Below are 13,896 nucleotides of genomic sequence, written 5' to 3' on the forward strand. Positions count from 1 at the left end.
AAATAATGACAGCACAAAAGCAGGCATTTTATAAAACATTCTCATTTTTTGAAGGCAAAGAAATTTGATGCATAAATCCAATCATTTAAGATAGGGCCATTTTTCACAGGAGGGCCGTGCAGGACTAAATTGAAAATAAGGATCTACTTACAATCATCTGTCTTGCATTAAACATTCTAAGGAGACATGTTGGTGCCATTTTACTCTGAGCAAGAGAAGGAGATAAAGCCATATAACCTCAAAGCTGCACCAGTCCTCAAAATGGAGGGTTTTTCAGAACTAAAAGTCTATTGACAATATTTAAGTGATGATAGCTAATATGTTTCTAAACATGGCCAGATGTCTGTGACAATAAGCCTTCTAACTGGCAGTAATTATCTACAGCCCCACATTGGGGGAGCGGATCAGAGTGCAGCTCTGCTGAGCTCCGAGTCCTGTTCCTGATCACATGGAGGTGCGGTGCGGTGCGGTGAGGCGGTATGGTCCATTTCAGTGAACTAAGCAAGCACAAGGCAAAGCAAGCATGACATCATCAGTTTATTTCTTTGTACTTCCTGTTTTCCAATAAACGACAAGCATGGCAGGTTTGAACTGAAGGCAGTCACCCCGGAAAAACACTATAAAAAATCATGGAGGCCAAAACAAATTCAGATGCTTATCACTGTTACAGTATCCCAATGCGAGCAACTCTAAAACAGAGGTCCAAACAGCTGAAGGAGTCACATTGTGAACACAGACATGACAAAAAAAAATCATATGCCACCATATTTACAGTACTTGCTGTATATACAGTACATATAGACTGTAAATGAATCCCTAAAATGTTAACTGATAAAAAAGAGTAATATATTTAAAATATTTTTATTGTATTGTTTATTTCATTAAGTTAATTTGACAATTCATTTGAAAACACTAATCTAGGACATCTATTAATAATAAAGCACACCTATAGAATATGGATAGTGAATTAAATTTATTTGAATTCCTTCTCCATTGTGGTGAGCAGTGCAAATCAGCCTTTTAAACGGATAATGCACTCCTGTACTGGCTCTGCTGAATATCAGTCTGAGATAAAAGCCAGTCATCACATGCTATGATGCTCAGCAAACTGTGGCGCATTAAAAAAAAAAAAGTTTTATAATTTGAAGGAAATGATCATGCTGTTCACAACAAAAAGTGGATGACTTTTCTCCCCTGTATGCCATCATGGGGTTCGCAGCTACAGTATGAGCCCGAATATGAAACACACACAACAGGCTACTCTAAACTGGGGAGGGAGTATAACATATTTTCTAAGATTTAATAGACAATTTGACCTTACAATCTCTGTTCCCCAACTGAGAGTAAGGGCATATGTAGTCTAATTCCGTGTAGCTCTAGAGTTGCTCAGCCACTTACAGCAATTCATTGAGCGGTCAAGCACCGCTGAGGCTGGGTGGGCTTGACCTGGTCAGGGTATCATTAGCTTCCTTCACAATAGCAGCTGTGGGGCTTGACAGTCACTTCTAACCCCGCAGGATTGCCTACAAGTGCAGCATCACTTTAAATTTCTCACAGGCACTGTAGGAGCTGCATGAAAAATATTGAATGGCTATGACAAGTATAAAATTTCTTTATAGCAGTAAAGCAGAGTTGATGAATCATGCAAATGTTATGTTGGTATCCTGAGTTGCAGCCACTCTTATTAGTTTATACAAGTCCTTGGATTTCACATCTCATGCTTTGACTTTCCAGAAAGCACACATTTCTTAGATATACATCAGCTGAAACAGCGAAACAAAAAGTTGAATGAAGTGACCCAACTGTAGCACAAGGGCAATAAAAATTAGAAATACTTATGGTTGCAATCAGGGGTCCATGTTATAAGCATGATAGGAAACTGGGCCACACAGAGTTGATAAAGGATGGCACCTCAGGTCAGCCAATTTCATACAGTGCTATTGGTTAATTACAGTCAGCTACTCTGAAATGCAATTAGTTTCGATTAGACATCACAATCTTTGATTTCCAATGATTGGTGATTGCCCAGCTAAGCATGCAAGTCAGCTGTTTGTGTTTGCATGACTGCTCTAATACTTATCCTGAGCCGAGCAGATGACAAAGAGACATTCAGCGTGAACTAGCAGTAATTACCAGTGCAGAGTATAATTCTAGTAATGTTTTCTACATTTAATTTTCAATTTAAGAAAAAAGGTCTCTTTGGTAATAGAGCACAGTGTTTCTGACCAATTAACCATATAACTGAGTGCATTAAAATAATGCAATAGATGCTTTGATTTGATTTGCTAGTTGCTGTTCCCTGCACGTCTCTACCTTTTTATTTCTAAACCACCTCTTCCCTTATTTGCTCAGCTTCTGACTCAATTCTTTGTAAAATTGGCATAATTTTAACAGATACATCGAGCACTTGAAACTAAAACATTAAATTAATTTTAACGCCCCTGCAGTTGGATAGGATCATGAAAAGAAACATTCAAATCGCATTATTAATTTTTGGGATATTCAGTCACAACAGAAGATTGCGTTGTCTTTCATGGTTAATGAATGGTTATGAAGACAACATTAAATGACACATTAAACAAAAGCCACAGCACTTCATATAGTGCCACACAAAACAAATAAAGTCTGAAAAGGACACTTGAAAGAAATGTCAAAAAGAACATCAGGCAGTTAATCAATACAGTTGATCTGCGGGTCTTCAAAGGCTTTAGTAAAATTATCCTGCCAAACTCAAGACAAATGCGATATTCAGACTTATTTAACTTAGACCAGCTTGTGTCAAACTGACTCCACAGAACCTATGTTTAGGTTATTTAAACAAAATTAAATGTAAAAATCAAAATCCCACGATCTTGCTCTGTATTTACTTAATATGTAATAGAGAATATATAGTTATCATTGATTTTTTAATGCTTTCAATTAATTGTCAATTAAATGTCAATTAATTGTCATACATCTTCTTGATACACTTCTTATAAATAACAATACATTTTCCATTAAAATATTGTTAAACTGTCATTTTTTTAACAAAGTTAGTAAGAAAAAATATATCTTAACAATACTGTATGTTAGAAATGTTTTTTTTAAACCTAGTCAATGTACCACCATTTTAAAATTCTGCCTTCTAAAGGTTACCATGAATAATCTGTGACCACTTAATACTACACTTCAGATCCCAAAGTACCATACATTTGTTTGGGTTATTTTTAATATTTTAAATACTTTAGGTGTGACTCCAAGACAGAAACTTCACAATGGTTTTGGAAGCAAATAGGAAACAGATACATTATATTCAAAGTACATAACTAATCCCCACAAAAGTCCTGATGTGCATCTCTTTGAGGCAATATGGTGCCATCTGCCATTCTGAATCACGAAGAAGAATCTAACAAATCTAAGAGAAAGATCCAGAGGAATGTTTCACAGGACATTTAGTATAAAATCCCTTAAATTACAATGCCAGCTTTTCACTAGTGACTTGACAGAATGAATGGATATTCTTAGAAAAGCAAAAGGTATTCATAACATATCTGCCCTGTGCCAGGACTTAAACCCTAATCTAACAAAGTAGTATGCTCCATACAGTAAATTCTTTTTGAAATAGGCTGCAGTGACGATGCTCGATAAATACTAAACACTTCTGCACAAAACGTGGAGTCCTTCCCCTGACTCAGCTTTCAAGGTGTAAACCTCCCCATTTCTCTGCCACCATTTAATTTCCCGTGAATCTGTACCAAGGACAATGCGTCTCTGTCAGTTTGTTACACCAAGCAGTTTCTTAAAACTGGAATCTTGGTGGGTGAGCTTGAGTGCGGCAGTTCCACTTACTGCTGAAGAGAAATACTACTGTAGATACTAGGCTCTGGAGAAAGAGGCTGATAGAGCAATGGCAGCTATTAACAAAAATACAAACAAAATAAAAACAACTACACACAATCTCTTGAAATGCATGATGGGCAACCTGTCTGCATGCCGCCATCAAATTACCCAGTGGTCTTATTGACGCACACACTGCACTGAACTCTACTTGAAAAGCAACAGCAAAACAGCTTTAGAATTTACAGAAGGCAGAAATGATGGCACAATGACTAGATTACCCTGAGGATGTGATGCGCACTTTTGATATTTTCATTCAGACTTATAAGAAGTTATTTTTTGCTCTCTATAACCTCAGAGAGGTAAGGCTCCAGCTGTTTTTTTCAACTTGCAGGATGTACCCCATCCTCTGTGTGCAAGTGTAACTGCCCAACAGAAATTTTTTTACAAAGTTGCCTTTTCACTTTCAATGGATTTTTTTACAGTATGAAGCAGAAGATCCTGATTACAAAAGCATGAATAAATAATTCAAAATCTAATTTCCACAAATTGGTGTATTTTAAAACAGCTGGAAATGATCTGTAACAGTTCCTCATACTGCTTAAAAAGTTTTGTTAAATATGTAGAGCCAAACAAACAACCTTAATTCATACTTATTTTCATCCAAAATCCTCACATGCATGCTAACACAACAGATTAAGGAAAATAATTCCCTGAGAAAACTGTGAAAATACATTATGCAGATTTCCAATAAGAGCTAAAAATGAATCAAGTTAGAAATATCTGGAACTCTGTGGAATATTCTAGAAAGTGATGGACTGGCATGACATAATTATGTGCCAAAATGGATTCTAAACAAAGTTTGTTTTTTCTTTCTTTATTTTCACTCCCTGTGCATTTGTGAATAATAAAAGGGACCTCTGACAGCAGATGTTCAAATATTCTTTGAATTAAGGTCACTTAGAAATGCTGCATATTTTTTTTTCTTTCATTTGAGCATCCCATCAAATTAATGATGATATTTCTAAGATTAAAATAGGCTCTCTCTTTTCTCCAGAATTCTAACATGCTGCCTACATACCAGTACTGTCTTTATATTGATTAACACTCTCCAATTCTTCTCCAACATTATACCTACATTTTATTATTAATTTGCTATCCAAACTGTGATAAAATTAGGCATTCCTCAAGTGGAATCTTGTATGTACACTAGAAAATTAGCAGTACCTTTGATCAAACATCCCCAGAGTGATAAAAAGGTGAACACAGCATAAATGTGAACTGGGGTGAAAATGTCTGCAGTTCAAGTCATGCTTTCATGGTCAAATTGATAAACATATTGTGTGATTATCATTCAATGTTATGCTGTGAGTCTAGAAGACTAGATTAAAAAGTACATGGTAAGTTAAAATGGATTTGCAGGAATGTACAAATGCTGATATTACAGCAAATATTTTCCCCATTATAGCTCTAGAATTAGTGCTTTCTGGTACTGATTTTTTTACCTGCACACACAGGACAGATTGGAAGAACTGTCTGCACATAGTTTAGCTCAGTCAAGTATTTTGTAAAAAGTCCACAACAAAGCTCATATTCCACTAGTTAAGGCACAATTGAAAAAAGACACTTCAGGAAAATGAGAATCCATGTGTTAGAATACCATTGTTTTCTTTTCTTCTTTGAAACCATGATGTCATTCTTACCATAGTTGAACGGTGAGAAAAACAGGTGAAACAAATCAGCACACACACACAAACTTAGTTGCAACAAACCATTAGCAAGCCCAACATCTCATTAATATAGAAACAAGTGAGAGTCCCTTGTTTGATGGTCTGTATTAGCACATAGGAAGTTAAACAAAATCTAAACAGACATTATAACTGATGGGGATCAGCCTAGAGCTCCATTTAAAAATTCAAAATTTTTTCAGTCAAATGACATTTTTGTTTCCAGTATGACTATCTTTCCCATATCATAAGGCTTCAGGAAAAAGAGAAACCACATTAAAACTGTATATACTGTACAAAGAATGCCAAATTAAGGGTCACTGGGGGATATTTCTTTTAGTAGCAGTTTAATTTAAGCTCATTTAAACAGACACCAAGATGAAACATAAGACAGTATTGACAGAAGACAGAATTTGGTATTAATTGCCTCCTTATCACCAGGTTCTCCAAAATACAGTAGCCAGTCATGCTGAATTCCAGATTTGCTTTTTCTAACAATACACCCTTTTATCATTATTTTTATGAAATAAAAATATAAGGGCTAAAACGTATTTAGAAATCTCTTCCAAACATGCCCGTTGAAATATCACAGCTGGAATCTGAGAACAAACAGGGCACCTGCTACTACTGTGGCTCAAGTTACAGATTACAAGCGTACAAACAACACTTAACAAAAGCTAAATTTGTAATTACAATTCCTGTTGGTTAGACAGACTGACAGAATAGATCAATTTTTTGCAGAATCGCTTCATCTCTGGTATCAAAAGAAAAGTCTGTCAACACTGTTTTTAACTTGTTTGCAATTCAGCAAAACGTGCTGATATATGAAGAGGAATGTTTTTGCTAAATTCACAGCTAGTGTAACAGAAAAAAAAATGTATATTAACCAGGCTGTACCATGTACCAAGAAAACACTTTAGATTCCTGGCTCATGAACATAAAACGCAGACACAACAGCAGTCTTCCCAGTGGGGACCCACATGAACCACAACCTCCACTTACAAGTCCTGAGAGCCCTTATGACTCGGTACTGCTTTCAGCTCTGTGAAGGAGTAGGGGTGGTAACAAAGGTATGCTGGGTAAGCTGCAGTTCAATTTTCTTCAACCTGGCCAAAACAAAACTCCCGAGTTCAACAGAAGGGAAACGGAAATCTTTAACACAAGCTGCTAGAATCTCAGGTATACACACAACATTTTTCTGCAATGCTTACTTTTTATTCCAGTAAATTTAACTAAACATCTGAAGTTGGAAACAAGCTACCCAGTCAAGTTGCCGAAGCTGATACTCTAGCTTCTTTGCAGAGGTTGCTGGACGAGATACTTAGATCAATTAGCTATCCTCAATCAAACAACCTAGATGAGCTCAATGGTATTCTCATCTGAAACATTTTCCAGTTCTTAACAACCCTGAAATTAAGATTCAGAGCAAGTTTAAGAAATCCACTGTGTCACAAAGTCTGTCCAACAGATCTCAAACTGGTGTGCAGTGTAAGAGTAGGAACTCATAGAAATATATCTTTCTATGAGTTATAGGGTATAAAGTACAGCTCAAAGTCAGCTGATGGAGAGAAACTAACACACTATAAAGTGATAGACACATTTAAAGGCTCAAAAGAAAAACTGCTGAAACCGTACAAAGGATGATAGTTGAATAAGCAAAACAGAAAGCAACAGCTTGGCTTGGGAAAGCTGTACTTACATCATTTCTGGTCTGCCTTAATTTAGATTTCAGGACATTTCATAGATATGGAGATTTGAGTGCGACAGCAAATCTATTTCAATGTTTGTGTAATGTAAGCATTTTAAATACATTTTTCCATGTACTACATGTAAAATCAACAATTATATATTCCCAGTGCCTATTTTTTACATAATTTCTGTGGAATTATCATGACAGTTTCTATTTAATTTCCATATAACTATGTTTTTCTACATTATCCTTCCCTGTCAGTTGCTTAGTGAGCTTTTGGATGAAGTGAGTTCACTTCTTTCCTGTAAGGCACTTTGAGAAAATCTGTGTATGAAATATTATTTTAATTGTTAAAATGACTTGAAACCTGAACCGTTCAGATGGAAGAAGTGAAAATATCATCCAAGACTATTTTTTTATCAAGGTTGTATTCAGGTTTTTCAACTCAGATTCTAAACTGATATTCAAATAGTGAGAACCCTTAGATGCACTTGAAGAACAGACAGATACTGTCTGCAGAGTTAAATACAAATATGATTTTATATAGATAATAAGGATCTCCAGATTTAAACACTTAAATCTACACTCTTCTTATCTTGTCTAAGTCATAAAACACTTCCTGGGGATGACCTGGCATGATCTGGTTAATAAATATGTGGACTTTAAGTTTGCAAATAATTATTACAAACTTTATACTATATCAAGAGAATAGTGTCTTCAAAGGAAAAGTGCCCATTTTATATACTTACATTGCACTGAAAATTTTCTGTCTGTCAGTAATAAGGCCACAGGCTCAATATGACACAACTGTAGCTAATTTCTAATTTTGGATTGGCAGCGGTATGACAAGCAGAGAATATATTTTACCGGTAGTGCTTAAAGCAATCTTTGGAACTATTTTTGAGATGCTTAGGAGAGGCAAGGCACCAAGTCTCTGCTTCTATTGCTTAGTGTTGTTTAAACACTTCTGTCTCCAGAAAGACCCCATCAGTTAAGCTGGAATTAGTTCAGCAGGGGAGGACTCTACTAAAAATGTTTTGTTTTTGACATGTGAGTTGCAGTGAGGCTGGAAGGTAACACAGTGAAAGCGTGAAACCCAGGATTAATGAACAGCCTGACAGCTGTGAGAATACAGCAACTCCAAATAATAACAATAACAAAAAAAGAGCTGTGAGTGAGAAATAAGACTGGATTTGCAAATCAGTTTTAAAAAGATGTAAATAGAAATGTGGGTAAAAGGGGCAATACTGAAAAAAGCTGAAAAGACAAACACAGGAACTAAAATACACAGGAACTAACTTTCAATGTCAAAATCGGCTTCACTGTGGGGACTGCTGAGACCAGAATCTGCGAAAAACAGCAAACATAAAAAGAAAACCTTTTAAACACTGATGAAAAAAGAAAAAGATAACAAAAATAAAGGCCAACACAGCACTGGAGGAAAAAAAGGAAAGAAAAAAGTACCTTATACACTTCATGCTTTGCAGGTGCCCCTATTTATCAAAGTTATTCAATGTACGTTTCAAACTACATCTGAGAAACTTCAATGCTGCTAACTCAGTCCAGAAGAAACAGTTCTGTCTGGAATTATTCCTGCCTATGACCTCCCACATAAAAAAAGAAAAAAGCATGAGGTTTGAACAACACCAAAAAAAAATCCTGCAGCGTTCCAGAGCTAAATTCCTTACAGGTTATTCCAAAATTTCAAAAGATTTCTGAGTATGCACGATCCTTGAAGGAATCCATGCAGTCCTGCAAGAATCCTGCATTTTACCATATATATATAAATATACTCACATACGACTATTATTTTGTATTTACTACGGCCATTTAGTAAATCAGAATTCTACAATTCAAAGATTGCATTCCTCTGAAACTTGGATAAAAAACTTTCATAAACAGGGGCCAATAATACCAATTTATAAAAAGATAGGCTTGTTTAGAAAATATAAATGATAGTTTCTTCGTTGTCATAGCAACGAACATAGAGAAGAAGGACATCTGACTGGCCAGTGTGTTACATACAATATACGAATGAAGGTTGGGAAGGTTGAGAAGACATGGGCAAACTACTGTACATTTTACCACAGGAGCACAGGAAATATTTTAGCACAGGAGGTACTTCACAGCACACTGGTCCTGGTTCCATTCAATTACATTACCCTTATTGTACTACAAGTGGCTCAACCCAATTGGCTTCTTCAATAAACATCAGGTCTAATAAACCTCATGCATTAGTACTGTAGGTTTCAGACTCTTTCAGTCAACCTGAACAGCCAAACCACAGTGCTTCCATTATTTTCTTCTTTCGCACCTGCTTCTTCTTCAGAACATAAAACATTTCTCACCGTGAAAGAAATAAAAAAAAAATCTAAATTTGCAATATCAGAAGAGTCTTGTTGCTTAACTGAAGGACACTGAAGAAAGTGTATTGAGATATTTGATGTTCAACATCCACAACTCAGAGTGCTGTGATGAGGCTGTTTAAGAGTATTTCTGAAAAAGGACGGCAAGTGACTATGACAACAAATTTCACTAGAGTGTGCCTGCCTATCTAGAGTTAAGGTGTCTACGGCCAAACAAAATCTATTGATATGGGTTATGGAAAATAAGCAAATTAAACTCATTACTGTGATATGTCTCTGATTTGTTGCTTTGTCAAAATATGCAAGGCAGAATTCAAATTCTCTTTCGATGCTCTGTATCTAATGTTGTCAAACTGGTTGGAGCAATTTAACTTGCATATTTCCACAAATTCACATCTTTTGACTGATCAAAATACGTATCTATGACTGTATATAACTAGCAAACTCAAGATATTGCTAGAAAGCAGTGGTATACGGTTTCATCAGTGAAAGAAAGCACAAGACACTGATGTATAATCACACCCGGCCTCAGCTTTTACAGGAAACAGCTGAAAAAGAAAGAAAAGACATCTCTACCATTACCTCAAACATGTGTGAAATACCTGTACTACCCCCAACAAGGGAACCCCCAGCAAGCTGTTTTACCTTGAACTTTTTCTCGGTAATGCTTAACATATTTCTGAGCCCACATTTATTTGGGAGGTAAGATACTATTACAACACAGTAACAAGTTAAGCCAAGTTAAGTGAGGGACACTATAATGAAGCACTCAGAAAATAATATGATCGCATCTAGCTCTGAAGAATCAATGCATGCCACTGGCATACTTACCAAGAAGACATCAGCAGCCCATTTGAAATGATTGAGCAGTTAAAATACAGCATACCAACAGACACCTAAAAATCACAGTGAAAATGCTACATCTACAGGTGTTGTATGTCAAAATAATTTTACAGAAACTTGTGGCATCTTCAAATGGACTTTTTTCTCCCTCTTCAATCAATAGTCACATAGTCTTGCTTTTCTAATAACTAAGACTTCATGTATCATCCATCTTATGTTTGAAGGTAGTTCACAATTATTCTATTTAAAATTCATTTTTGTATTTTACCAAAACGGATTAACCTTTAAAAATGATAATGTCAGTGAGACGATGGAGCACACATGCTGATGATTAAACTCAAAGGGGAACAGAAAGCAGTAGTGGTTGGCGCATTGGAACAGCATCATTAATATTTCCTATGATACATTAGGCCTGTGGATGGATTTTACTCTCATACAATACTCACTTTTTTGCTTCTCCACTCACAGAGCCCCTGCGACTATAGCCGGAGGATTGCAATGGAAATGAGATGCCAGTCACCTCCCTGAATAATGTGCTGGATTTAATTATGTGAAATGAAGAATACATTTAGGAATTAATGCCCCTTGTTAACTGCAAACTGCTACTGAAGCCAGATTTCCTTCTTAGTCCCTGAGGTTAAACAGTAAGGTGGCTGGGTGGCACAGCATGCTGCTAGTTTTTGTCTACCCTCATATTCCACCAGCCTCAAGTGCTATTTTCCATATTTACATCTGGATACTGTAAAGTGCATTAATGCTTTCTGATTTCCTACTGATTAAAGCTCTTAGAAAACAAGTTTCTCTTAAATGAACCGTGATGAAAATGGACCAAAACTGGGCCAACACTGGCCGACATACCAGAGTGAAGCATTTTAGATGGTATTGTAAATGTAACAGTCCTGAAAGCAAAGCTCTGAGCGCAAAGCAGTTTCAGGGTTTTGACTTCATTTGTAAATGAAAAGAAAATGCAAAATAAAAAATGTATTCATTCAGATTAAAAAATACTGAAAGACTGATATATTTACTGCAATGTACCCTGCAATGCTGCCTATGTGAAACTAAGTAAATGGTGTTAAAAGGAGATCGAATTCTAGCCTTTCTCCAACAAATTCTTATTGTATTTGTAATGTTTTTTAAAATTTATTTATAGTCCCTTAATGAACAACAAGGTACACTAGGTAGGATACGTTTAGCCTCAAAGGTGAAAGGATCATATCTGAACAAGAAGGCTCCATGTCTTCTGTTTGAATGGCACGGATTTACTATATAAAATTTAATCCCACTATAAAACGGCACAGTAATTAAAAGAGTGGGGGCTGTTTTCTACATAAAGATGTAATTTATCAGGCATGTGGAATGGGTGATGGCTTGAGGCCTAATAACCTGCTTTTTATTAGTGATTGTATGGTTCAGATCATTAATACATTTAAAACACTGATTGTGCACTGATTGTGCACAGCTAACACTGCAAACGGAGATGCCTGCCAGCCAGCGTGTGCACCTCAGTGAAGGCAGTCAGTATGGGAGAGAATGACAGAGATGCACGGTTTACTCAGTTTGCTTTTTCCGGCTTTTAGCTCTATTATAACCTCCCTTAAAACAATCCTCTCCAAACCGTGGCCAGTGTGCAAATTGGATCCCCAGGGGACAGAATCAAAAGAAATGAAGACAGAAGGCGCCAAGGCAGGCTGAGGGACACGCATGCATGCACTCAAGTGCATACAAAACACACATGTACTGCGTGTACTATACAGTATAGCACACACATGTTATCTGCAACTACAGTGGTAATGGCTCCTGTTTAGCTGATACAGATCTACCAAATCCACTGCTTGTTAAACTGGCTAATGCTAATCCAAATGGAATTCTCAATGTGAACAGTTAGGCAATTAAATGGGAAAAGATTTAATTTGTAATTACTATTTGAACACAATGATATATGAGCCTTTTAAATAGTTAGAAAAGAAAGAGGAAACATAGCTGATCTCACTCAATTGCTGGTTAAGAGCTAAACTAGTGTAAACCAAAGAGTAATTATTTCCATTAAGTACATAGGAAATACAGTACCATTTTGAAACGCCTGTTATTATAAATTTAGGATTATTAGGTAGTGTAGCTCTAAAACATAACATAATATCATTGTAATTAGCTTTGTCATAAACATGTAATTACTGAAAACATATCCAAGCAGTAAATATTACATTTTGAACTACAGGAGGATATACACCAGAGCAACTAAAACAAAAACAGTAATAGTAGCTACATTAAATATTTCAGTATATAGATTAAGGACATTACTGTAACTCACTGCTGTCACTGTATTCAGTTATAATTACTATTGCTTCAGTAAACAGTATTTACAGAATTTAAACAGACTTTAAACAGAATTTAAATAATTATTTTCTGATTAGTTTTGTAGTGAGCTGAAAACCCAACAAAATCTATTAGCTATTAACAAGGCAGGAATTGATCATGACTGCCTGGTATTCACACTCCCTACACCTGCGAACTTCACTGCGATGGAAGAACAAGTCTCCTGCTATGGGAGAATTTAACATGGCCCAGGTTTACAGTAAGTAACTTTTATACACACTATGTAGATCAACATAAATGTCCAAAAGATTTCCTCTATTTTGCTAATTTTAAAAATAAACCCTTACACGCATAACTTGTAAATGACAAATTACTTTTTGCATCTTTGGTGCACACAAATCACTGTTAATATTAAGTCCAGCTATGCAGTATAAAAAGTGAAATATAATATGAAGTCCAATTAAAAGCCCAATTAAAACAGCAGGGCTTCAAAATGAGTTCATCTTCACTGCAGTTCTAGCACTGCTCTTCATCTCAGTGAGACTCTGAGACTGGCAGAGCCTATTTTCAGATTGAGACTAACGCTGGTACCCAATAGGGACAGGGAGAGTAAAGGTCTGGAACACTTCAGATTGAATTTTGGAACTTTGGATTGAATTTCCAACTGCAAATGTATTCAAAAACATGTAGTAAAGCAGCAAATTGAAACATAGCAAGCTTGTATGGAGTAATGGTACAGAAGGCTTTGACGTGCAAACTAATGATAACTATAATTAAAATATACAGTATTACACATCAAAGTAGCAGTTTTCTTCTGTGCTGATGCAAATGTGACAATTAATCCATGACACACAGACTGCAGAACAGCAGTGCATTTCTCCTGCTTGCAGTGATTTCTGTCAGCCACTGTGTTTCAGCATAACTTTGCTACAGTATATCTGGTCTTTTCAACTGCCAAATTTGTCTCCTTGTTAGCGGCAATTGCTGAGTTCATCTTTTCTAAAACACTTTATGTCAATTGTATGTGCTGCTCATTAATGGAGAATTCTCTCAAGTTTAATTTTATTCAGCATATTCACTTACATCTATTTCCTCTTAAGCCCTAGTTCTGTGCTGGTCACTAACAACATAGTAAAAGGGG

General features: G+C 36.1%; 1 protein-coding gene across 8 annotated transcripts in view; it reads right to left on the minus strand.

The window, feature by feature from the left end:
• Positions 1–13,896, minus strand: part of ptprsa (protein tyrosine phosphatase receptor type Sa) — a 314,111-nt gene that overhangs the window by 43,408 nt on the left and 256,807 nt on the right. For 6 of the 8 annotated variants that reach the window (XM_088622185.1, XM_088622187.1, XM_088622189.1 and 3 more), the window contains one exon: positions 8,533–8,580. The exons of the other annotated variants lie outside the window; for them this stretch is intronic. In XM_088622185.1, the coding sequence (XP_088478311.1) occupies positions 8,533–8,580 (48 nt within the window). The remainder of the gene's footprint in view (positions 1–8,532; positions 8,581–13,896) is intronic. 8 annotated transcript variants of the gene reach the window in all.

The sequence above is a fragment of the Lepisosteus platostomus genome, chromosome 27 (genome assembly GCF_059453375.1).
Source record: "Lepisosteus platostomus isolate fLepPlt1 chromosome 27, fLepPlt1.hap1, whole genome shotgun sequence".
Taxonomy (NCBI): Eukaryota; Metazoa; Chordata; class Actinopteri; order Semionotiformes; family Lepisosteidae; genus Lepisosteus; species Lepisosteus platostomus.